The 25,377-nt window shown below is 36.7% G+C and overlaps 1 protein-coding gene across 2 annotated transcripts in view; it reads right to left on the reverse strand.

Annotated features, from left to right (window-relative positions):
- tead1a (TEA domain family member 1a) overlaps nt 1-25,377 on the reverse strand; it is a 119,925-nt gene that overhangs the window by 44,738 nt on the left and 49,810 nt on the right. For both annotated transcript variants that reach the window (XM_030137692.1, XM_030137693.1), the window contains 2 exons: nt 10,691-10,755; nt 4,912-4,974 (listed from right to left, as the gene is read on the reverse strand). In XM_030137692.1, the coding sequence (XP_029993552.1) occupies nt 4,912-4,974; nt 10,691-10,755 (128 nt within the window). The remainder of the gene's footprint in view (nt 1-4,911; nt 4,975-10,690; nt 10,756-25,377) is intronic.

Below are 25,377 nucleotides of genomic sequence, written 5' to 3' on the forward strand. Positions count from 1 at the left end.
TGCATTTACATCTTCATTGGCCAGGAGGCTTATATAGTTAAAGTGGAAATTCTCATCTCCACCAACCTTCTCAAAATGGATCAAGGAAGTACTTTATTTTCTCAAACTGGAGAAAATTTGTTTGACGTTAGCTGGAGCCTCGAATACTTTTGAAAAGACACGGACTCCTCTTCTGATCTATGTTAATAGTGCAGTCTGTCATGTTTCTCTTGACTGAGTATTTTGTTTTACAGTTGTTGTTTTTTTCATAACATTTAAAGTGGGAATTTCGTACTTCTATTTTGTATTTATTTACTGTTTATTTATTTGTTTATTTTCATCTTTGCTATGATTTGGAGGGGATGTGTGCCAGGGGAGGGGGGGATTTGTTCCGCTTGTTGTTTGTCTGTGTGTTGGACTTTTGTATCATATGTTAGAACTATGTTTTTTTTTTAATATATATATATGTTAAAAAATAACAAAAACCAATAAACAGAAGGTAAAAAAAAAAAAGAAAAGAAATAAAAGGATCCCATACCACATTAAACTTCCCCATTGATCCATTCAATGTGTATCTAATCTTTTCAATTTTATGGAAAAACATGACATTACATATGAATCTGTCAAAGGGGGGGAGGGGGTATGTCATTCTTCCGATTTAAAAAAATGAGTCAACGTGGTAAACTAGGCTTTAGTATTTAATTATGGCCTTTGTAGAGGGAGATCTTCTAACGGTGTGCCAAAAAGTCCGATAAAAGGGCAGGGGGTCAATGGTTAGACCTGAAACTGCTGAATACACTTCAAATATGTGTGATTTATTTAACCCATAAAGACCCAGCACTACTTTTATATCAGTTCCCAAATGAAATCTTCTCTATATCTAACCTTTATTAAATGATTTATCATCATTTATTTAAAATATTATCCTCTGTATTTTGCATTTTATCTCTATAAATCAGATCTTTTCCTGTATTTATGAATGAATGAATAATGAATGAATAAATGTATTTTTGGTTTTCAATCATTGTACTCAGCACATCAATTGTAATAAACATAAAAACCAAAAAAGGAATAGGCTAGAAGCAAAAGCTTATTTTTTTTGCCTATCCTTTTCAACTAATACACTGCTTACATCAACTTAAATGTGTACAGCATCAAGCATTTACACCATAATAATAACAAATAAAGAAATTTTAAAAAGTCAACAAAAACACATTTACCATCTCAATTCAATATTTTTCAATAATTTAAACTTAAAGTACTTTTTTTTTTTTAAACTTCGCCAAAGGAGTGGACAACTTAAATTTAATTCACTGATCGTGTAAATGTTCATAAAAGCTCAGATTAAAGTCGAGGGTTATTATATCAAAAACAGAAAAAACTTCAGAAAAAGTGACTTTTTCAGTAAAATCTATCAATAACTGAACATAAAACAAGTGTGTCCATCCACTCTCACTGATCCAACTCCATGGGTTTTACAGGTGAATCAATGTTGTAGAAGATGACAGTGTTTCCACGGTAACTACGGAGCCTCTGAATGTCCAAATGGGTCATATATGATGACCATGAAAAGATGTCAAACTGCATTTTATACCAATTATTTACATGTATTGATAGAATTAGTGGATCAACAGGTATTAAACAGTTTAGATCAGTCGATGTTTGGGTCTTTATGGGTTTATCGCGATTTATTAAAAACAATTTCTCAATTAGGATCTCAATTATAAATGCAGCTGAGGTATGTTCACGTGCAATTATGCTGTAAAATGTGATTTACTTGAATTATTTTAAAGGTGGTTACACCATCTTGACTATTCATTAAGTTTACTTGACTGTCAAGATTCCCCAAATAAATACTGAAATTTAAATAACTATTTTAAAAATGCCTTCTATTCCTATGACATGAATATAATGGGAGATTATGCCAAACTATATTTTGAGGCATTTTAATCCAAATTTTACACTTTTTAATCTAGGTAAATTATATGGAGCATGGTTTTTATTAGGGGTGTAAGAAAATATTGTTTCTCCAATATATTGCGATATTTCATTTCACAATTCTGTATTGATATTTTTAGGTATTTATTGAAATGCAGATATTGTGGAGGTTCATTTTTGTTTTTTTGTTTTGTTTATATTTAATTTATTCATTATTTAACAGTCTTTTATTAAATAACGTCAGTTTCTTTGTTGGGATTGAACTAAAATAATGTTATGATGTTAGTTCTGAACTAATAGAATATGAACAATTGAACAGGATCTTACACTGTAATGTCTGTAAAACAGAATTTAAGTTTGAACACAGGAACGTTTTGCGATATAACATTAGATCCTGTTCTGATCAAATAAAAATTTGTTTAGTATTTGTGCATATTTCTGGTGTAATTCCATTCTTCCAGGAAATAATCATTTAAAAAAAACAAACTTTTTTTTTTCTTTTCAACAGTATCGTGATATATCATATCGTGATCCTAGTATTGTGATTTGTATCGTATCGCCAGATTCTTCCCAATACACACCCCTAGTTTTTATGGTTCCACCAATTAGATAGTTTCATGCAAAACTGGTAAATGCACACCCAAAATAGATGAAAGAAAACGTGGATGTTTGGGTCTTTATGAGGTAATGACAAACCTGATTTATAGAAATGCATAAGTGTAATTGTTTACGATGTACAAATATTTATTATTATAGGTTTTAGTAAACTGGAACTGATAAGGAAAAATACTCGGCAGTCCAGTCAGCGATGAAAATCCTCCTGCAAACTGCATTAGAGATCTGCACAACAGTCAGGGTAACCTTATTTTACTATGATTACATTTGATATAATGACATAATGCTGGGATGTACATGTGCTATAGTCGTGTTCCTTTGTGATTCTTCGTTGCTGCGGTATGTACCGTTGCTACTGAGAGCTGATAATGTTCGACTTTTACGGTTTTCCTTCGCAGTATGTAAAGACTACATCACATCGCTGATTTAAATAAGCTCCACTATCAGTTTTTATGAAGCATCTGTCATTTATTTTATGACAGCAAACATCAATTCAGGCCCTGCACCCGTTTCCATTCAGAGTTCCGACTGCTCTTCTCGGAAAACAAGCGCTCCTTTGTTGCTTTACATGAAGTTAATTACAACCAACAGCGAGGGAGGAAAAGAAAGAGGGAGAGAGGGAGGGAGGAGGAGGAGATTAATAGACTGGGAGTGGAAGAGGAGAGGAAAGACGGGAACAAATGAATGAATGTATGGATATAAGAGGATGACAGGAAGAAGGGGAGGGGGAGGGGGAGGGGGAGGGGCTGAAAACCTAAACAGACCTAATTAGACACCTAGGATACTGGAGTCCCAGTGACAGGCATCCGTCCAGCCACAGCGGAAAGTTAACAACCCAGGGACAAACGCTGAATTCAGATTGGTTTAGTGCATTATCTGCAGAGGAGGACGGATCAGTAGGGGTTCATGGAGCTACAGGTTCTGATCCTACGTTTGGAATTTAGCACCGTATTCACAACTATAGCCTTGGTGTGTTTGTTTGTTTGTTTGTTTTTCTGCCGAGTCACTTTTAGAGTCGGTCGCCGGTCTGTTTATCCACATCTGCCATTAGTGCTGAAAGTCACTGATCAACGGGAAAATGTAAAACACACCACTTCCTGTGCAGCAGAGACGTTAGACACACAAACAGAGACAAGACACGCAAACACACGCTAAAACACAAACACACAAAAACACAAACACAAACAAGACACGCAAACATGAACAAAAACACAAACGAGACACACAAACAGAAACAAGGCACACAAACATAAACAAGACACACAAACACAAAGAAGACACACAAACACACGCAAAAACACAATCACACAAAAACACAAACACAAACAAGACACACAAACATGAACAAAAACACAAACGAGACACACAAACAGAAACAAGGCACACAAACAAACACAAAAACGCACAAAAACACAAACAAGACACACAAACACAAAGAAGACACAAAAACACAAACATGAACAAAAACACAAACGAGACACAAACGGAAACAAGACACACAAACACACACAAAAACACAAACATAAACAAGACACACAAACACACACAAACAAAAACACAAACAAGAAACACAAACAGGACATACAAACATAAACAAGACACACAAACACAAACAAGACACACAAACACAAACAGGGCATACAAACATAAACAAGACACACAAACATACACAAGACACACAAAAAAGATACACAAACATGACACACAAACATAAACACAAACAGGGCATACAAACGTAAACAAGACACACAAACGAGACACACAAACACACATAAAAACACAAACAAGACACACAAACACAAACAAGACACAAACAAGACACACAACACAAACAGGGCATACAAACATAAACAAGACACACAAACATAAACAAGACACACAAACAAGACACACAAACACAAACAAGACACAAACAAGACACACAACACAAACAGGGCATACAAACATAAACAAGACACACAAACATAAACAAGACACACAAACAAGACACATAAACACAAACAAAACACACAAACAAGACACACAAACATAAACAAGACACACATATATAAACACAAACAAGACACACAAATATAAACACAAACAAGACACACAAATATAAACATAAACAAGACACACAAACATAAACAAGACACATAAACATAAACAAGACACACAAGACACGCAAACTCAAATAAGACACATTAACACAAACAAAACACACAAACAAGACACACAAACATAAACAAGACACACAAATATAAACACAAACAAGACACACAAATATAAACACAAACAAGACACACAAACACAAATAAGACACACAAACAAAACACACAAACAAGACACACAAACATAAACACAAACACATATTATGTTCAGAGGCTAAAGGAGGCTCACCTTTAGTTTGGACTGAAACTCCCGGGATTTTCTTCTGGCTAAAACCTGGATGTGACTGGATACCTGAGGAGGAGGAGGAGGAGGAAGATGAGGAGGAGAGGAGAGGAGGAGGAAGAGGAGGAGAAGAGGAGAAATAGGAAGAGGAGGAGGAAAAGAAGAGGGAGAGGAGAGGAGAGGAGAGGAGAGGAGAGGAGAGGAGAGGAGAGGAGAGGAGAGGAGAGGAGAGGAGAGGAGAGGAGAGGAGAGGAGAGGAGAGGAGAGGAGGAGGGAGGAGGAAGAGAGGAGGAGGAGAGGAGGAAGATGAGGAGGAGAGGAGAGGAGGAGGAAGAGGAGGAGGAAGAGGAGGAGAAGAGGGGGAGGAGAGGAGAAATAGGAAGAGGAGGAGGAAAAGGAGAGGAGAGGAGAGGAGAGGAGAGGAGAGGAGAGGAGGAGGAAGAGAGGAGGAGGAGAGGAGGAAGATGAGGAGGAGAGGAGGAGGAAGAGGAGGAGAAGAGGGGGAGGAGAGGAGAAATAGGAAGAGGAGGAGGAAAAGGAGAGGAGAGGAGAGGAGAGGAGAGGAGAGGAGAGGAGAGGAGAGGAGAGGAGAGGAGAGGAGAGGAGAGGAGAGGAGAGGAGAGGAGAGGAGAGGAGAGGAGAGGAGAGGAGAGGAGAGGAGAGGAGAGGAGAAAGGATGGGGGGGGTTGGAGGAGGGTAGAAAAGAGGAGGAAGGACCAAACAGTGAGTTGCCATGGTTATGAAAGGACTGCTGCCACAGTGGAAGGCAACACACACACACACACACACACACACACACACACACACACACACACACACACACACACACACACACACACACACACACACAACTCCCCTGACAACAGTGAATAGACCTATCTCTGCACATCTTTTGAGGAAAGCACAAACACACCTGGGAACACAGGCCAAGACTGAAGCACTGACATCACATTATGACTTCAGATAAAAGTCAAAAACCCACAGAAATGTCCTTTAACAGATTTGAACAGAACAATGATAAAAACACATTAATACTGAATGGGACAACTCCTTAATCATTAATTAATCATTATATTCCTAAATCAGACCCACTGACGAATACAAAAAACATTCATGTGACATCAGGTTAATGACACCTGAGGGGATGAGGTTCACAGATGAAAACTAAACCTGCTTTCAGAGGCAGAGGTGGTTTGGTTTATGCTACAAAAGTCTATAAGAGTTGAATATAAGGCTACGTTCAGACCGCAGGCAAATGTGGCCCAAATCCGATTTTTTTTCCTCCCATATGTGACCTGTATCCGATCCGTTAAAGACAGTTTGAACAGCACAAATCCAACCCAGGACACTTTCATATGTGGTCCTGAATCTGATATGCATCTGATATTTTGCAATGCGACTTCAGTCTGAACGGCCAGGTCGGATTTATCCGACCTTTACGTCATTGAAATGCGACAAACCTCACAATTCTGCGTCCCAGGAGTGTTAGTTCCGTAAACACAGTACATGCCTGGGTGGTCTCGTATTACGTCAGGACCTCTTTTGTGCGTGCGGGTCACTTTGGGGTCACATTCAGTTCATACTCCAAAACGATAGAAGTCGCATTTAATGTGTAAGATGAACGAGCACACAAAAAAATAATCGGATTTCACCAAAAAATCCAAATTGTGCAGTAAGACCTGCTGTCTGAACGTAGCCTAACAGAGGTCAGCAGAGTGTTTGTATATGGAATGCGATGCTTATGTGGATAATAACATTATAAATATAAGTATAAATCGTTAGCAATAGTGTCCGAACAAAAAATGTCTCGTATTTTTACTGTTGGTGACATTACTTTTAAAATGTAATACAGTAGACTAGTTATTTTGTTGAAAATACAATGAGGAATGTAGATAGTATTTTGCTTGAACTGATGTAAAGTAAGAATAAATGTCAAATATCGCTGTGTTTCTGTTATTGGCGACAAATTATGGAATCAACTGAATGAGGAACTGAAATTGTGCAGCTCGTTGAGTTTTAAAACAGCTTTAATTTGTCAAATTCTCAAGGGCTCTAAAGGGCAAATGATGTCTAAGTGACATAAGAAATTGAATTTAGATCAATTTGTGTTAATGTTTTATTTGCTGCAATTTCAGGTAATTCAAAGGATGGGAGTAGGAGAAGCAGAAATAATAAAAATAAAAATCTCCCCTTTATGTGAAGCACTTTGTAACATGTTGTTTTAAAAAGTGCTATATAATTAAAAAAAAAAAAAACTATCTATATACAGGGTGGGGAAGCAAAATTTATAATGAACATTTAGTTGTTTTTTCTCCGCAGGCACTACGTCAGTTGTTTTGAAACCAAACATATATTGATGTCATAACCATACCTAACACTATTATCCATACCTTTTCAGAAACTTTTGCCCATATGAGTAATCAGGAAAGTAAACGTCAAAGAGTGTGTGATTTGCTGAATGCACTCGTCACACCAAAGGAGATTTCAAAAATAGTTGGAGTGTCCATAAAGACTGTTTATAATGGAAAGAAGAGAATGACTATGAGCAAAACTATTAGGAGAAAGTCTGGAAGATACTATTAAAGAAGAATGGGAGAAGTTGAGTTGTCACCCGAATATTTGAGGAACACTTGCGCAAGTTTCAGGAAGCGTGTGAAGGCAGTTATTGAGAAAGAAGGAGGACACATAGAATAAAAACATTTTCTATTATGTACATTTTCTTGTGGCAAATAAATTCTCATGACTTTCAATAAACTAATTGGTCATACACTGTCTTTCAATCCCTGCCTCAAAATATTGTAAATTTTGCTTCCCCACCCTGTATATATATATATATATATATATATATATATATATATATATATATATATATATATATATATGTGTGTGTAAGCCTCAGCTTGGCTTCAGCTTGTGCCTTTTTCGGTTACGAATTGTGTCAATTGTATGTTCTTTATATGTATGAGTTTTGTACATAACTGAAATCAAAATATTCATTCATTCACTCATTCATTCATGTAACTTGTAACACATGGTTACGTTTTGATTGGCCTGCATTTCTAATTAATTCAGCCCCATGACTTTGTTTACTCACATTACACTGGGTTACACAAAAATGTTTTTTGCAAGTTGTCTAGGTTTTTTCAACTGAATTAGGACCATTTTGCACCGCTAAATCCAAAAATGACATCTGTTTTTCTCAATCAGGTCAGGTTTTTTTGGCTGATTTGATTTTGAAAAATTTGATCTTCTCACAATCTGCGCCCAAACTTTATCTTGGTCACCAAGTTTAATACCAAAATAAGATTGGTAAGCACACTTTATGAAACTTGTGACTTGATTCCTGTTAGGTACAATGGTGTATTCACTGCAGATGTAGCAGAATACGTCAGGCTTATTTTTGCAAGATCTTCTAGTCGAAGCCATTTCATTCACCTGTAATATTAAAAAAAAACATTAATCATAAATTGGCAAAAGTAGAATCTTCAGAACTCGTTTATTGCAAGAAATATGAAAGAATTTTGTATCATATGATGTGAAAATGCCCATAAATGTAAGCAAAAATGTTAAAAAGCCAATATGTAGCATAGTTCAGAAAGTTGACCGGACTGAGCAAAATTACTGTGATTTTTGGATTCAGCACACCAAAATGATCCTAAATCAGCTCAAAAAACTTAAACAATAAATTTGTTGTTGACCAGTGTTATCAATGATGATATTTTAGAGCCACTCAATGTTGTATTTTACCTATAAGTCGCCCATCAAGTTGGAATTAAATATATAAAATGACTGTGACAATGTGATTTATTCTTCATAGATAATTTGGATATATAATTAGCATATAGTATAGTTTTAGTAGGCCTATTGTAAAGTTCTATTAATATGGCAAAATGTAGCCTACTGATGATTAGTTTAACTTACACTTCACTAAAACAGATTCCATACCAGAAAACATCTAAAAAAAAAAAAAAAAGACACTTAATTTTTATTCATAGTTGCCCATGAAGTTGGAATAAAAGTTGAAATAAAATAGTTTGACCTCTTTTAATGAAATGATAGTGACAATCTGATTTATTGTTGGTAGATGAAGTGTAACTGGGACTCAGTATGTAACCATTTCACCAGGTCAAAGATCATTACTGATGTGTATAAATAGAAATAAAAAGAGGAAAGTGTCTGAAAACTAAATTATTTCAACTTTACGGTTAACAGTGTATAAGCTTTGTACAGAAAAGGTATTTGGACACACATTAGTTCTGGTTGCATTTAATTATATATTATCCCTCAGTAACAAAGTTTTTTACTTTAACTGTAACTCTGTGTTTAACCCATAAAGACCCAGCTAATGCTATTTTTGTGTCAGTTCCCATATGAATTTTTCTCTCTATTTAACCTTTCTTAAGTGATTTATCACCGTTTATTACACTGGTCAACAACAAATTTATTGTTTAAGTTTTTTGAGCTGATTTAGGATCATTTTGGTGTGCTGAATCCAAAAATCACAGTAATTTTGCTCAATCAGGTCAACGTTTTGAACTATGCTACATATTGGCTTTTTAACATTTTTGCTTACATTTATGGGCATTTTCACATCATATGATACAAAATTCTTTCATATTTCTTGCAATAAACGAGTTCTGAAGAATTTACTTTTGCCAATTTATGATTAATGTTTTTTTTTAATATTACAGGTGAATGAAATGGCTTCGACTAGAAGATCTTGCAAAAATAAGCCTGACGTATTCTGCTACATCTGCAGTGAATACACCATTGTACCTAACAGGAATCAAGTCACAAGTTTCATAAAGTGTGCTTACCAATCTTATTTTGGTATTAAACTTGGTGACCAAGATAAAGTTTGGGCGCAGATTGTGAGAAGATCAAGTTTTTCAAAATCAAATTAGCAAAAAAACCTGACCTGATTGAGAAAAACAGATGTCATTTTTGGATTTAGCGGTGCAAAATGGTCCTAATTCAGTTGAAAAAACCTAGACAACTTGCAAAAAACAATTTTTTGTAACCCAGTGTTATAATATTATCCTCTGTATTTTACATTTTTCACCATAAATTATGTATTTTCCTATGTTTAATTCCCTAGTTTTGATTTAGATGCTTATGAAAACTCAGTAAATACAAGCTTTATTCTATTAAAACGGAGAAAACTGAAGAAAAAGTGACTTTTTCAGCAAAGATTTCAATAACTGAATATAAAACCCAGTGTGTCCATCCACTGTCATCGATCCAACTCTGTGGGTTTTACTGGTGAATCAATGTTGTAGAAGTTTTTACTACAGAGCCTCGTATTTGATGACCATGAAAAGACGACAAACTGTATTTTACACCAGTTATTTACATGTATTGATAGGATTAGTGGATCCACAGGTATTAAACAGTTCAGATCAGTAGAGGCTTTTAGTCGTCTGTCGATGTTTGGGTCTTTATGGGTTAATTACGATTTATTAAAAATATTTTCTCAATTAGGATCTCAATTATAAATGCAGCTGAGGTGTGTTCATGTGCAATTATGCTGTAAAATGTGATTTACTTGAAGAAAAAGGGAAGTTAAAATGCGCTTATTCCATTCTTCAAAGTGAAAATAATCAACTATTGTTATATTTTCTCGTGAGTAAAACCTTTAACAGACTCTTTCCCATGAACCCTTGCATGTGGCAGATTAAATATCACAGCTGTGCAGAAAAGGCTGGTCACTTCTTCTGTATAACACAATATTCTTTGATGCATACTGTAGACGGTGTGATTGGATTTAACACACTCCCATTATTACCTGTTTCCTTGTTCGCGTCTTGCCTGTTCGGAGCTTGATGTATCTCGCTATCAGCTCGTTTCGACCTGGGAGGAAAAAGACACAGGACGTAGTGATGAAACATTATCGGCGTTCGCACTGGACACAAACACACACACACACGCATGCACATACACACTAATTATTTCAACTATCTTTCTTTCTCGCAGACAATCACAGCACAAATCATATGACCCCGACAAACAACTTAGCGCCTGATTTAGTGCTGTTGACCCCGGCGACCCAGTGACGTGCAGTTTCACAGAGTAACGCTGTAATCACCGATACCCCTGTTGAGCCCTCTGTGCACACACACACACACACACATACATACACATATACACACACACATACACAAAAAAATCACACACACCACGGCTCTGAATACACATGACCCAACAATACAGGCATTCATGCAGACCGGCCGTCCCCTGATTAAAGGAACCAGCAGGCCAGCTGTACCCATGCTTACGGGTGTGCACGTCGGCGTGCACGCCCACACACACACGCTTACAATGCTGAATAATTCAACCCATTCAATAGGGAGGAGAGCAGACTCAGCATGACCTGGCGAGTATAGATTAGTGAGAGAGAAGGGAGAAAAAAGACGCATAAAGCCAGTGTTACATCCAGAAAACCTGCCTGTGTGTGTGTGTGTGTGTGTGTGTGTGTGTGTGTGTGTGTGTGTGTGCATCTCCATATGTATCTCAGATTAGTTGATGGATTAAGTATCGGTATTGTAATAGACTTGCGAGGCGCTAAAATTCACAGAACAGACGTGCTGTATTTTATCTCTAATTACACATTGTTTCTTTTTTTTTTTTTTTTTTTTTTTTGTTAACATGCATGTTTTACGGCTTCCCGGGTTTACTTTAGTTTGGTTTGGTTTGTCTCCTGGCCTGTTTTCTGTTCCGACCAAGTGGAAAACCAAAGTCAGGCCAGCTGGCCAACTGATGGTCAAGATCAGCACAAAGCCAAACCTCTACACACTACCCAAATGGCTCGCAACAATAGCCCTAACTAACTAGCAGATGGTGAGTGTGCATGTGAGTGAGTGTGTCTGTGTATGTGTGTGTGTGTGTGTGTGTGTGTGTTCTGACCAATCCCACTCTCACTGAGATAGGGAGCTTAGACTGATAAAATCTACAGCTCCCCATGCAGGTGTTTTCCTTCTAGCAAGTCAAAAGCTCTGACTGACGACAGCACACACACACAAACACACACACATATATGTGGATACACATGCATGAGTGCCAACACACACACATACACATACACACACACACACACACACACACAGACACGCACACAGAGTGAGTCCTGGCTGCGAAGGCTGACATCTGACTCCAGAGGGGCCAGCTGGTCTTTCTAGGAGGCTTAACGGTGAATTATCATCCTTCACTAACCCTGCGGCACACATCCCTCGCCCTCGCCCTCCCTTCCCTCGCTCTCTCAAAAACTCTCCAGCAAACACACACACACACAGACACACACATGGACACAAACCCTTCCCTCCCTCTGTCCATCCATCCATCCATCCTGGGTTCTGGCTGTTCCCTTCTCCCTCCTCTGTCCCTCTCTGCTCGTCAATGGGCTTCCCTTCTGCTCCCTCCTCTTCCTCCCTCTCTCTCTCTCTCTCGCTCTCTCTTGCCCAGTGAAAGACTTCAAGGCCAAAGTCAGATGGTCATTAACCGTGACACCCCCACCACCACCAATGCCCCCCCCCCCCCCCCCCCCAAATCTCCATCTCCAGACTGAAAACACTGTGTGTGCAAGCAGATTTTAAGAGGCCAACATCATTGACATGTAAGTTGTGATTTGCAATGATAAATACAGGGGTTGGACAAAATAATGGAAACACCTTAAAAAATCAACAAAATATAATTTAATATGGTGTAGGTCCGCCTTTTGCGGCAATTACAGCCTCAATTCTCCGAGGTATTGATTCATACAACTTGTGAATTGTTTCCAAAGGAATTTTAAGCCATTCTTCAGTTAGAATACCCTCCAACTCTTTTAGAGACGATGGCGGTGGAAATCGACGTCTTACTTGAATCTCTAAAACTGACCATAAATGCTCAATAATGTTGAGGTCTGGGGACTGTGCCGGCCATACGAGATGCTCAACTTCATTAGAATGTTCCTCATGCCATTCTTTAACAATTCTAGCTGTATGGATTGGGGCATTATCATCTTGAGGTGAAGGTGTTTCCATTATTTTGTCCAACCCCTGTATTTTCTCTAAAACAGGGCTGTCAAAATCATTTTAGTTCAGTTCCACATTCAGTTACATTTAATCTGAAGTGGGCCGAACCAGTAAAATATAAACATCATAATATATAAATAATGTCAACTACGAACTTTTCTCTATGTTTAAGAGCGAAAAAAGTTCATTTACTTTACGAAAAGGTTGACATCTGCAAACTATCCTTTCAAAAGATGTGAAGAACATGAACAAACTGAAAAAATAAGTGTAATTTTAACAATATTCTGCCTCAGTTTATCATTTACACATGTACATTATCATAAAAAAATACACAGAACATTTAGTAACAGGCAGAATCTTGTTAAAATTGTACGTACTTCTCTCTAGACATTTCAGGTTGTTCGTATTTGTTCAGCTTATTCATATTTTCTGCAAAATTATACTTTGTTTTAGTGTAAATACATGAAAATATTTACATTTACAAAGAGAAAAATTTGGAGCTGTCATTATTTGTATGTTATTATGATCGTATTTGACTGATCTGACCCACTTGAGATTGAATGTGGAACCTGAACTAAAAGGATTGTTAATATCTTCAGTGTAATTTTTGCATTTCACAAATTCATCCTAAGGGCCCAGACTGGACCCTTTGGCGGGCCGGATTTGGTCCCCAGGCCGCATGTTTGACACCTGTGTTCTAAAATATTAATTACTGTGGTTTACAAATGCTCTCATTACTTACAGTGATTAAGATCTGCAACTACTTTACAGTGATTTTCTCACTTCCAAACTCCACCGACCACGCTCGCTAACAAGGCTGCAGTTTATTGTTGTGTACCCTGGAAGACCTCGAACGCCACATGAGCTGAACTCTGGCCCAGAGCCCGGACTCTCAAAGCCTGAGTGGGAGTTTGTGCTTGTTGCAGCTTCCACAGGCTAACAGAATGTTAAAAGTTTCAAAAACAGGACATGAGGTAAAGGTTAGGTCTTAATCCAGAGGCGCCAAACCTAGGAGATTTAGGAATGTTTTCATAAATGCATTTATTCACATTTAACATGTTTATAAAACCAGCAAAGTTGAACAAATATCCTCAAATTTCCTGACTCCAGGTGGGTCTGTGAAAGGAAATCAGATTTTTTTGGGAAGTTCTGACATATATTTAACATGTGATTGATCTGTTGACTGTTCTTTCACATTCTGGATATTCCAATTTTACCATAAAGTGCTAAAACATGGGTAGTCATAACAACGATGTAACAAGTAGTTTTGACCATATTATTATTATTATTATAATTATTATTATTATTATTATTATTATTATTATTATTATTATCATTGTTATTATTATTATTATTATTATTATTATTATTATCATCATCATCATCATTATTATCATTATCATCACCATCATTATTATTATTATTATTATCATCACCATCATCATTATTATTATTATTATTATTATTATTATTATTCCCTGGAAACATTCATAAAAACCATTACAAACGTTTTAGTTCAGGGCCCACGTCTTCAGCCCAGTTTGATCTAAAGGGGGTCAGACAAGTAAAATAATAACATAACACACTATAAATAATGACAACTCCATATTTGTCTCTTTGTTGTAGTGCAAAAAAAGTTAAATTACATTATGAGAACGTTTACATTTACAAACTATCCTTTAAAAATGTGACTAACATGAGCAATCTAAAATTTATGAAGAAAGATAAGTGCAATGTAAACAATATGGTGCCTCAGTTTATCATTTACACATGTGCATTAAAAGTTGCAGATCACAGTGGATCTACAAAGACATAAAACATTTAGCAACAGCCATCTGGAACTGAACAATATAGGATTTAATTTTACGATCAAAACAACTTGTCAAGATTCAGTGACACATTTGATTGTTAATATTTTCAGTGTAATTTTTGCACTTTTTGCAGATTCAACCCCTGGCCCAGACTGAACCCTTTGCTGGTCCAGATTTGGCCCACGGACCATATGTTGGACACCCCTGCCTTAATCTGCCACAGAGGTGCACCTAAAGGATTATAATCAATTCTCACTGTATTTACACTGCATTTATTTCAAATTCATGCTTTATATGCAAATTTCTGTTCCTGTTTAATCCCCAATGGAATTATCACCAGCCATTTAACTTAACTTTTTAATTCAGATGTCATTCCTATACTGTTGTGTTCTTTATACACTGTTGCCCATAAAGTTGAAATAATTTGTTTTCACACATTCCTCTTTTTATTCCTATTTATACACATCAGTAATGACCTTTGACCCGTTATAGTAATTAAATACTGAGTCTCAGTTACACTTTATCAAGAATAAATCAAGTAAAAAAATAGGTAAAAAATCAAGTAAAAATATTTTATTCCAAATTTTATTCTAACTTTACGAAAAAATGTGTGCTATGACTGAAAAGTGAGTGTCTTTTCTGAGATTTTTGCTCATAAGAAATATGTTTTAGTGATGTGTGTGTGAGTAAAATTAATCAAAAATGCATTTCATATAGTAACAGGATTTTACAATAATTCTACTAAAATTATGCTAAATGCTAATTATTTGTCCAAACTCTTTACTAACATCAGTCCCACTGTGTTGGAGTCGGTGTTCACTTCATTTCTAACCCGACACTTGTCAGTTTCCTAAATCCATGATAACGGCCCGTATACTGACTTCTGTTTTTCCATAAATATCCATATATTTAAACCCACGTCCTTAAGTGTGTCTCTTCTGCTCCTCTACAGCAGTAACAATAAACGTTAGCTTAGAAATGCCGTCGATAAAAAAACATCTGCAAACATGACAAACTTCACATCAACACACAATAGTCACTTTTCCATTGACCCTCGAAATGCACGAATATAACTTGTGTTTAAAAATGGAAAAACAACAATTTCGCCAAAATTCTCATTTTTGCGCTGGCAAGAGGTGTTTTTTTTTTTTGATGTAGCACAAATGGTATATCACACAAAACTGCACTGGAAAGACCTAAGTCTGCAACTAGAGTCACGTGATTTAAAAAAAGGGATGTTGACTGACGTTACAACAAGCGAAGAGGAGTTTTAAAAGAAACATAGCACACCAGGGAACTGACTCATTTTTTAATTTAGTACGGGATAAAGCAGTAATATATAATAATAATGAATATATCTGTAAACCAACACAATATTTACATTCATCGCCATGTTTATGGAACGACTTCTTATGTCATCTCGCAATAATAAACAAACAAATCATTGCATTTGTGATTTAATAGAAAGACCGTTATTACACACTTCTGTTTTTTCGACATTTTGTAAATATCGATAAAGTTTTGCGCAGATGTCCAATGGAAAACCGACAATAATGTATGATAACGTGTATCATGTGACCTGATCTTTATTTTCTCTACATGTGTATTTTTTTTAAATATATGTAATGTCTGTTTGGCTGGTTTTGTGTACGGCAGGTGGTGACATCGTGAAACACCGACATCAGCCAGGAGCCTTTCGCAATTATACGACAGGAGTCAATTTAATGAATGGAATTAAAACACACAATGATTTCACTTCAACTGTCGCAGAGGGGAAACCGGGTGGATCTGTAAAATGTGATGAGGCACTAATTATGTCCTTTATTGTATTTCATTAATTCTCACTGTAATAACATTGTGTTAATCTTTAAATCTGTCAGTCATTTTGTTATCAGCGTTTACCACTGGTTTATTACCTGTATGATTACTGTGAATAATGAATCTGTTATTGTCTCGCACCATTGTGTAAAAGCATTATGTCTATTTTACCAGAGATTTTAATAAACTTTATCTCCTTATTCTTATTTTTTTATTTATTTATTTTTTATCTCCTTGTTTTACCTTTCAGTGCTTCCTTTCTATTTACAATCTGGGTGCTTCTATGAGACTGGTCACGGGGGCTAAAAATTCAAACCAGATGTAGACTAATGTTATGAAGCAAGTTTGGAAGCACTTTGGGTCTATTTTAAAAGTAAATATTTACTGAGATAGAAGAGAAACTATTTGTCAGATAAAACCCATTTTTATATTGTTTTACATTATTTTTATTCAAAAATCTGTGAGTAACACGGTCAAAAGGACATAAAAATTATGCGCTACAATTTTTTAAAATATCTTTTTATTCTCTCACAGGTACATTTTGGGAATTAAATTAATTATCCAAGGCAGAGTGTTTCACAAAAATGACCGCTGTTGCAAAATTACTCACGACTTATATGTGTAAGGGTAGAGACTGCGATCTGGTAGGATCGGCGACTCTACCAGTAGAGACTCCGATCGTAGTCTCTACTGGTAGAAACTCCGATCCTGCCAGTAGAAGGGTTAGGGTTAGGGTTAGGGTTAGGGTTCGGATTGGAGTTTCTACCAGTAGAGACTGATCGGAGTTTCTACTGGTAGAATCGCCGATCCTACCAGATCACAGTCTCTACCCTGAAATATGCGTTTAAATGGGCAGGTTCTGCATGTAACATAAGTGGACACGATGGGTTACATACAAAACCTGGAATGAGACTGAGATTCATGAAAAACCCGCGTCTGGATTAGAAAAACCACTAGGATCGACAATTTAACACAGTGCCTTTAACTATAGCGCTATACAGGGTGGGGAGGCAAAATTTACAATATTTTGAGGCAGGGATTGAAAGACAGTGTATGACCAATTAGTTTATTGAAAGTCATGAGAATTTATTTGCCACAAGAAAATGTACATAATAGAAAATGTTTTTATTCTATGTGTCCTCCTTCTTTCTGCCTTCACACGCTTCCTGAAACTTGCGCAAGTGTTCCTCAAATATTGGGGTGACAACTTCTCCCATTCTTCTTTAATAGTATCTTCCAGACTTTGTCGTAATAGTTTTGCTCATAGTCATTCTCTTCTTTCCATTATAAACAGTCTTTATGGACACTCCAACTCTTTTTGAAATCTCCTTTGGTGTGACGAGTGCATTCAGCAAATCACACACTCTTTGACGTTTGCTTTCCTGATTACTCATATGGGCAAAAGTTTCTGAAAAGGTATGGATAATAGTGTTAGGTATGATTATGACATAAATATATGTTTGGTTTCAAAACAATTGACGTAGTCCCTGCTGAGAAAAAACAACTAAATGTTCATTGTAAATTTTGCTTCCCCACCCTGTATAAAACCATTTACAGCCATGTTTTTAAGATAAAAATGCACTGACAGCTAGGTAGCTTTAATGTCCCAGTTTTGGTCCTATTTGTGTCCCCAATATTTGATTAAAAATTAATTAATTTTGGGATGGCTCAGACCAAGAGTCTTATTTTTTCTTTTTTTTTTGCATTTATCTGAGGTCATCTTTAGGTACATCCTGGGGGGAAATATGTCTAAATTTCGCTTTTATTATTGGGTCTAAAAACCAAAATAAGTACCAAAATAAACCCAGTTTCACAGAAGCACCCATCCGATTTTGATGATCAGAGAAGGAATCCTTGTTATTTTTAACTTCTGTTGCTTTTTCTGTTTTACTTTTTATAGCTACTGTATTCAATGTGTTCATTTTATTTTCGCAATAGTAAGTATTTTGCCCATAATGACAAACCCACACACTTATATCATCCCATTCTGCTGCTTTCCTTTACTTCTTTAGTCTGTGCTGCATTCTTTCTTTTCACTCCACTGTTTTGCTCTGTTTTTTTCTTTTTTGCAAACAGTTTTACTATTCTGATTCATTCTTCCTGCTCTTATCAGTTTTGTTTCAATCCACAGGAGGAAACTGCTTTCAGCCCAAAAGCTTTAAAACTCGACCAAAGCAGCAGAAAATAAAAGGGAGCCAGAGTTAGCAACTGGTATTTAGCTGTTCTGTATTTATCCCGGAAGCTGGTAGAGACCAAAACGGAGTTAAAAGGATGATGAATATTAATCTTAAAAACAAATACTTATGTTGTTCTATGTGACTGGATAAGTACTTTTACGGTCATGCAAACTTTATTTTATGTCATGTAATAAACTCATAATGTAAAGTTGTTTTTTAATCATCCAAAACCATAAACAACCTGATTTTTAAAACTGATACCGTACAGACTGAGTTATACTTTAACTCAAAGGAAATGTGGCTTTATATGTGATAATTTTAATAAAGCTGCAATGAAGATATTGTCTTTGTTTTATCTATTTATTAGTTTATTTGGGAGGGGCAATGCACATTAACCCATAAAGACCCAGTGCTACTTTTGTGTCAGTTCACAAATGACTTTTTCTCTAAATCAGACTTTTCTTAAGTGATTTATCACCATTGATTGTAATATTATCTTGCTTACTTTGTGTTTTTTCAGTGTAAATCATGTACTTTCCTATATTTAATTTACTTAGCATGTAGATGTTCATTAAAGCTCAGATTAAAGTTGAGGGTTGTTATATCAACAACTGAGAAAACTGAAGAAAATGGGACTTTTTCAGCAAAAATATCAATAACTGAACATAAACCAAGTGTGTCCATCTACTGTCATTGAGCCAACTAAATGGGTTTTACTGGTGAATCAACAGTCGCGGAAAAAAATTATTAAACCACCCTTGTTTTCTTCAATTTCTTGTTCATTTTAATGCCTGGTACAACTAAAGGTACATTTGTTTGGACAAATACAATAATAACACCAAAAATAGCTCATAAATGTTCCATTTCAGAGCTGATATCTATCCATTTTCCATGTTTTCTTGATAATAACAAAATCACTTCAGTTCTTTCATCAATATCTATGGCATTGTACTGACAAAAACAGTGCTTTTAGGCATTCCATGTTTTCTTTTCTGTCTGTTTTAATCACATGATACACACAGGAGTTAGCACTTGATTGCATAACCATTGTTTTTGATGACTTTCGATGCTCTAATATTTTTTTCCTGAATGTTGTAGAAGATGACGGTGTTTCCATAGTAACAACAGAGCCTCTGAACGTCCAAACGGGTCATATCTGATGACCATGAAAAGACGACAAACTGCATTTTACAGCAAATATTTACATGGATTAACAGGATTAGCGGATCAACAGGTGTTAAACAGTTTAGATCGACGGTGACTGTTTGGGTCTTCATGGGTTAATGAACATCTGTATTACACGACATCAGACGTAAATATGTCAGATTATAGCGATAATGCTAATTTGCATGTAGTCCCGACTCACATAACAGAAAACATCACAATTAAAACTTACAAATAGAACGATAAAAAGAAAAAAAACATTAAAAAATAAGACACAGTGTAGATGTAGTGGAGGATAATCTTAGGTGGTCTTACTAAAGCCCACGTCGGCCCCCTTTAACCATGTGTTTTGAACATGTCCCTGAGCCTCATCTTAAGAGCCAGCGAAGGCTCAATACCAATTAACATTACTTTCATATCCATCCAGTAGATCTATATGATGAGTCTGTGGGCGACAAAGCCACTGGTCATTACATTGTACCTCTGCTGTACCTTTGCCTGGGATAATAGCGCTATTATTCACCTTTTTTCATTCTCCCTCCCTTTTATACGGCATCCATTTATGATTTTTCGCCGCTTTTCTCCCCACAAGTTCATCCTGGCACTTTTGCACATTTTCCTTCTTCTTTTCTATTTCAGGTCCATTTTCCTGCAGCCTGTGGGGGTATTTTTAGACCCACATAGGTCCATACCCATTAGATGTTACCTCTTACTTATTTTTTTTTCTGTAGGACTACTCACATGCCAGTCATTTCACCTCTAATGCAATGCTCAAGAAAACCACCATTAATGACCCCTGGTGTAGTTTAAATAGCAAAGAATAAGACGGGCATATTTTAAGCAATCCCAAAACATGGCTTTCTTTGTATAAAAAGCTTTTATAACAGTATTTTTTGGGCATTTTGTGTATTTATCAAACCAAACTGAGGACTCTGAGCTGAGGGCGTTTGGTACGTTTACTTGTAAAGAAATGAAAAGATGCTAAATAGATCACAAAAAGTCAAAAGATGCAGCACGGTCGAGTAAAATGTGAACTCTTTCCCGTTTTGTGCATAACAGATGCTGTTTAATATTTCTGCTTTGCACAGATGTTGCAGTAATGATTAAAACCCTCCGGCATCGACGCCAAACGCAGCTCATCCTTTTTTCGCTCTTTTGCTTGTTTTTTTTTTTTGTTTTTTTTTCGTCCGCTTTGTGAAACTGACACTGTCCTCAATCGGGTCACGGTGATAAACATGTGGACAACCTGTACAAACAGTCAACAGGATAAACAAACAGCGCTGACGTGCAGCCACAGAACGGAACGAGAACACTGAGACTGATTGATCGGCGACTGATCGATACAAGGAGGGTTGGTATCCGTCTGATTTGTGCATGTCAGCGTTTCACACAGCTGTCCGATACTTCCTGACAGAGATGGGACTGAAATGAGAAGTTTTCGACATTGCAAACATAAGCGGAAATCCGGAGGGGGGACAGGAGAGACAAGCCCCCCACAATAATAATGTGCCCCCCCCCCCCCCCCCCAAAAAAAAAAAAAGAAAAAACAAGAAAATCATTTTGAATAATTCATCAAGACCCAATGAAGGCACGATACAAGTGGTTTTATATCCAATAATAAAAGTGAAACAATGTTTTTTTTTTTTAAGTTCATTCATATTACATTTTAAATGTGACTTGTATCAGTAGTTGCTTTTCCATTGACCCTCAAATTGCGCAAATATAACTTGCGCATAATAATTTACCTAATGGAAAAATGACAATTTGGCCAGAAGTCTCATTTTTCGATTAAAAGTTTTTGTGCTGGCAATAGGTGGTTTTTCGGGCGTAGCGCAATTGGTATATCACGTAAAACTGCAATGGCAAGACCTTTTTTCGCAACTAGAGTCAGGTGAATTAAAAAAACGGATGTTGACGTACGTTACAACAAGCGAAAAAGAACAAGAAACATGTCGCGCGTGGTATGTGTGGACACACCAGGAAACCCAATCATTTTTTAATTTAGTACGAGATAGAGGGGTAATAAATAATAATAATGAATATATCTGTAAATCAACGCCTTATTTACGTTCCTCGTCATGTTTGCTCGTCATGACTTCTTGTGTCATCTTGTGATAATAAATAAACAAATCATCACATTTGTGATTTAATGGGAAAACCAACATTACGCACTTCTGCTTTTACGATTTAATAATAATAATAATACATTTTATTTATAAGCACCTTTCAAGACACCCAAGGACACTGTACAACAAGATAAAACAAACAATCCATACAATACAAAGAAAGAAACACATTAAAACAAATAATTACTATATATAGAAATGAAGTTGTAGAATGGAGATTAGAGCTTATGGGGGGTAGGCTATTCTGAAAAGGTGAGTTTAGTAAATATCGGTCAAGTTTTGCGCAGATGTCCAACGGAAAAGTGACAAGTTTGAAGTATGAACTGAATGCACAAAACAGGTCCTGACGTAATACGTGACCACGATGGCACGCACTACATTTACGGAAGTAACACTCCTGGGACGCACAATTGTGACGTTTGTCGCATTTCAATGATGTAAAGGTCGGATAAATGCGACCTGGCTGCTCAGACTGAAGTCGCATTGCAAAATATCAGATACATATCAGATTTAGGACAACGTATGAAAGTGGCCTGGGTCGGATTTGAAAAAAATCGCATCGGTGCTGTTCAAACTGTCTTTAACAGATCGGATACAGGGCCAAAAAAAATCGGATTTGGGTCACATTTACCTGCAGTATGAACGCAGCCTAAGGGGCCGTTTACACGGCGTAGGATTCAGTCGACTCCGGGAAGATTTCATCGCGGATTAGCCTTCTGTTAACATGGAAACGGTGCCTAGAGTGCCTGAATCCGGAAACTTTTGATACCAGGGTCCAGGGTGGAACGTTATCGATACGCTCCGCATTTCAGCTCCGTGTTAACGCGAATCGGAGCGTTCCGGGGTAAAATATGACGTCACCGCATGCACGCGCAGCCAAGAACCGCCAGTTAACCCACTCCAGGCCAGTTGGTGGCGGTAATGCGCCTCCAAGCTGGTTTGCCAGCCTCTATGACACAATAAAGCTGCAGAAAAAGAAGGAACAACCACAACAACAATGGCCGGTTTCAGAACAACATACGTGCTGCTAACTGTGCTCAGTTTGCTGTCGCTTCTCCACCAAAAGTTAGACTTACTGCGTCTACACTCTTACCAGCGGAGACACATTTCTTATATTCACCAATGCCTGAGTCAATCCCTAACGTACCATCGAAGGAGGACAGTTAGGAGATCGCCAGCTACTGGTCTGGCATGGCCACTACAGCGTATTCAGCCGTCCTCGCGGACTCATGTTAACGCAGATGGTTATCATAGCGGCTTCGTCTTAACGCGGAATGATTTTATAACGCAAAGGAGAAATCTATGCGGAATTAGATCCTAGTGTTGCCGTGTAAACGTACCCTAAGAGAGAATGCCAGACAGCACAGTGAAAAGATACAGCATTTTTTTTCCTTCTCAGATTTGACTGTTTACTGCCCCCCCCCCCCCCCCCCCCCCAAAACTATGAACTTGGTTGCGAGTACATCCTTTTTCCCCCTCATTGTTAACACAAAACCGCAAACTATCGCAAACTATTGGCCATGTGCTGTAAATCTAAAATACTCTGAGTTTCAAACCAAGATTGCGATAGTGTACAGAACAAAAAAAAAAAAGGATTTTCAAGGGGTGTAATAAAATAGTCTGAAGCTCAAAACTCATGCAGGGTCAGTAAGAAATCAGTCGAATGCATTGTGCACTCTGCATTTGGAGAGAAAAAAATAGAAAAAAAAAACCTCGGGAGTGGAAAAGAGAGGGAGGGAGGCGCAGCTGGTGGCAGCCAGAGGACCATCTGTTCAACACTCTATTAGTTCACACACACAAATACATATACTCTCACACTGCTCACACACACACACACACGATGAACCTATAGCACTCCTCTCTTTCCTCACTTTTGTAGATTCTCTATATTGTCCTGTGCTCTGACGCCCTGAGAGACAGCCTTCACACACACGGATATCTCATTCTCACAGTCTGACTCGAAAGAAAAAAAAAAAAAAAACAGCATCGGCAGCATCCTCCATCTCAGCTCAACGCTCTGATGTGTTTTTATACTTTGGAGAGAAGTTGGAGTCTAGCACAGTAACACCCGGTCAAACACTGATCAAAATTCAACATGATCAACATGCTCTTCCCTGCATCACCACAGAAATACAAAATACGTCACGAAGAGGCATTTGTGTTCTATGTTTATACGTCTGTGTGTCTGTTTTATTCTAGGAGCATGCAAATTTAAGCACTTTTCAAGCACTTTTAAGGGTCATTTTTAAAATTTTCCAGCGCTTCACCTTATCACTGAGGTCAAATAAACAAACAAAAGAAACAACAACAACAAAAAATCCTGTCCACTGCAAAAAAAAAAAAAAAAAAGTGTCTAAAACAAAAACAGTTGCATCATGCTGTTTCTAATCAAGTCAGTTATTTAATGTAAAAAAAAAAAAAGCCAAATTTCTTACTTTCCTAGATCTCAGGAGGTTAAAGATAGGCCTATAATCGCATTTCACGACGATTTTTATTACTTAATATTATGCAGATATTGAAGTTTTTTAAAATTATATAAAAAAATATATAAAATGCTGCATTTTTGTAATTATCTTTTATTTTATTATCATCAGAGGGGGATTGTGAGAGCGAATGAATAATGGGTCAATAATGTAAAGCGCTTTGAGTGCCTAGAAAAGCGCTATAGAAATCTAATCCATTTTTTTTTTTTTTTTTCAGTTATCATTATCTTATCAGCATTTTACATCACATACATACTAACTCTCCTCACCCCCTTCCCCTCAAGGAGCCATTGCTCTTTGATCAGGCTGCATTTGTAAATAAGAATCTGTTCTTAATTGCTTGCCTGGGTAAATAAAGCTTAAATAAAAATTAAAAAAAAAAAAAAAAAAAAAACTTCTATGTATGTAAAGAAAAATAAAAAAACAAAAACAGACTCATACAAGGGAGCAATGACAGAAACAGTAAAAATATACACAGCAACCCAAAATACAGTTAAAGGGAAATAACAAGTATATTTCACGTTCCATTCTTTCCTTTCCATTCTTTTCCCCTGTGTAAGATGAACACCAAACATTTAAAGTGTGTAGCATGACCCAAGGGTTTACATGGGTCTATATGCACGTTACTCTAAAATGCTGCTTTTTAGTACACATTACACCAGTAGTTCCCAACCTTTTTTGGCTTGTGACCCCATTTTAACCTCACAAATTTCTGGCGACCCCAGACATTCAAAACTGAGACATTTTTTTTGCTAAAATTAATTTGTTTTTGATCATGTAATAGTTTACTATAATATGTTGCAAATATACATTAATTTTAGACTACATTTAGGCTATATACAGGGTGGGGAAGCAAAATTTACAAGGAACATTTAGTTGTTTTT

This window comes from Sphaeramia orbicularis, chromosome 6, assembly GCF_902148855.1.
Source record: "Sphaeramia orbicularis chromosome 6, fSphaOr1.1, whole genome shotgun sequence".
Taxonomy (NCBI): Eukaryota; Metazoa; Chordata; class Actinopteri; order Kurtiformes; family Apogonidae; genus Sphaeramia; species Sphaeramia orbicularis.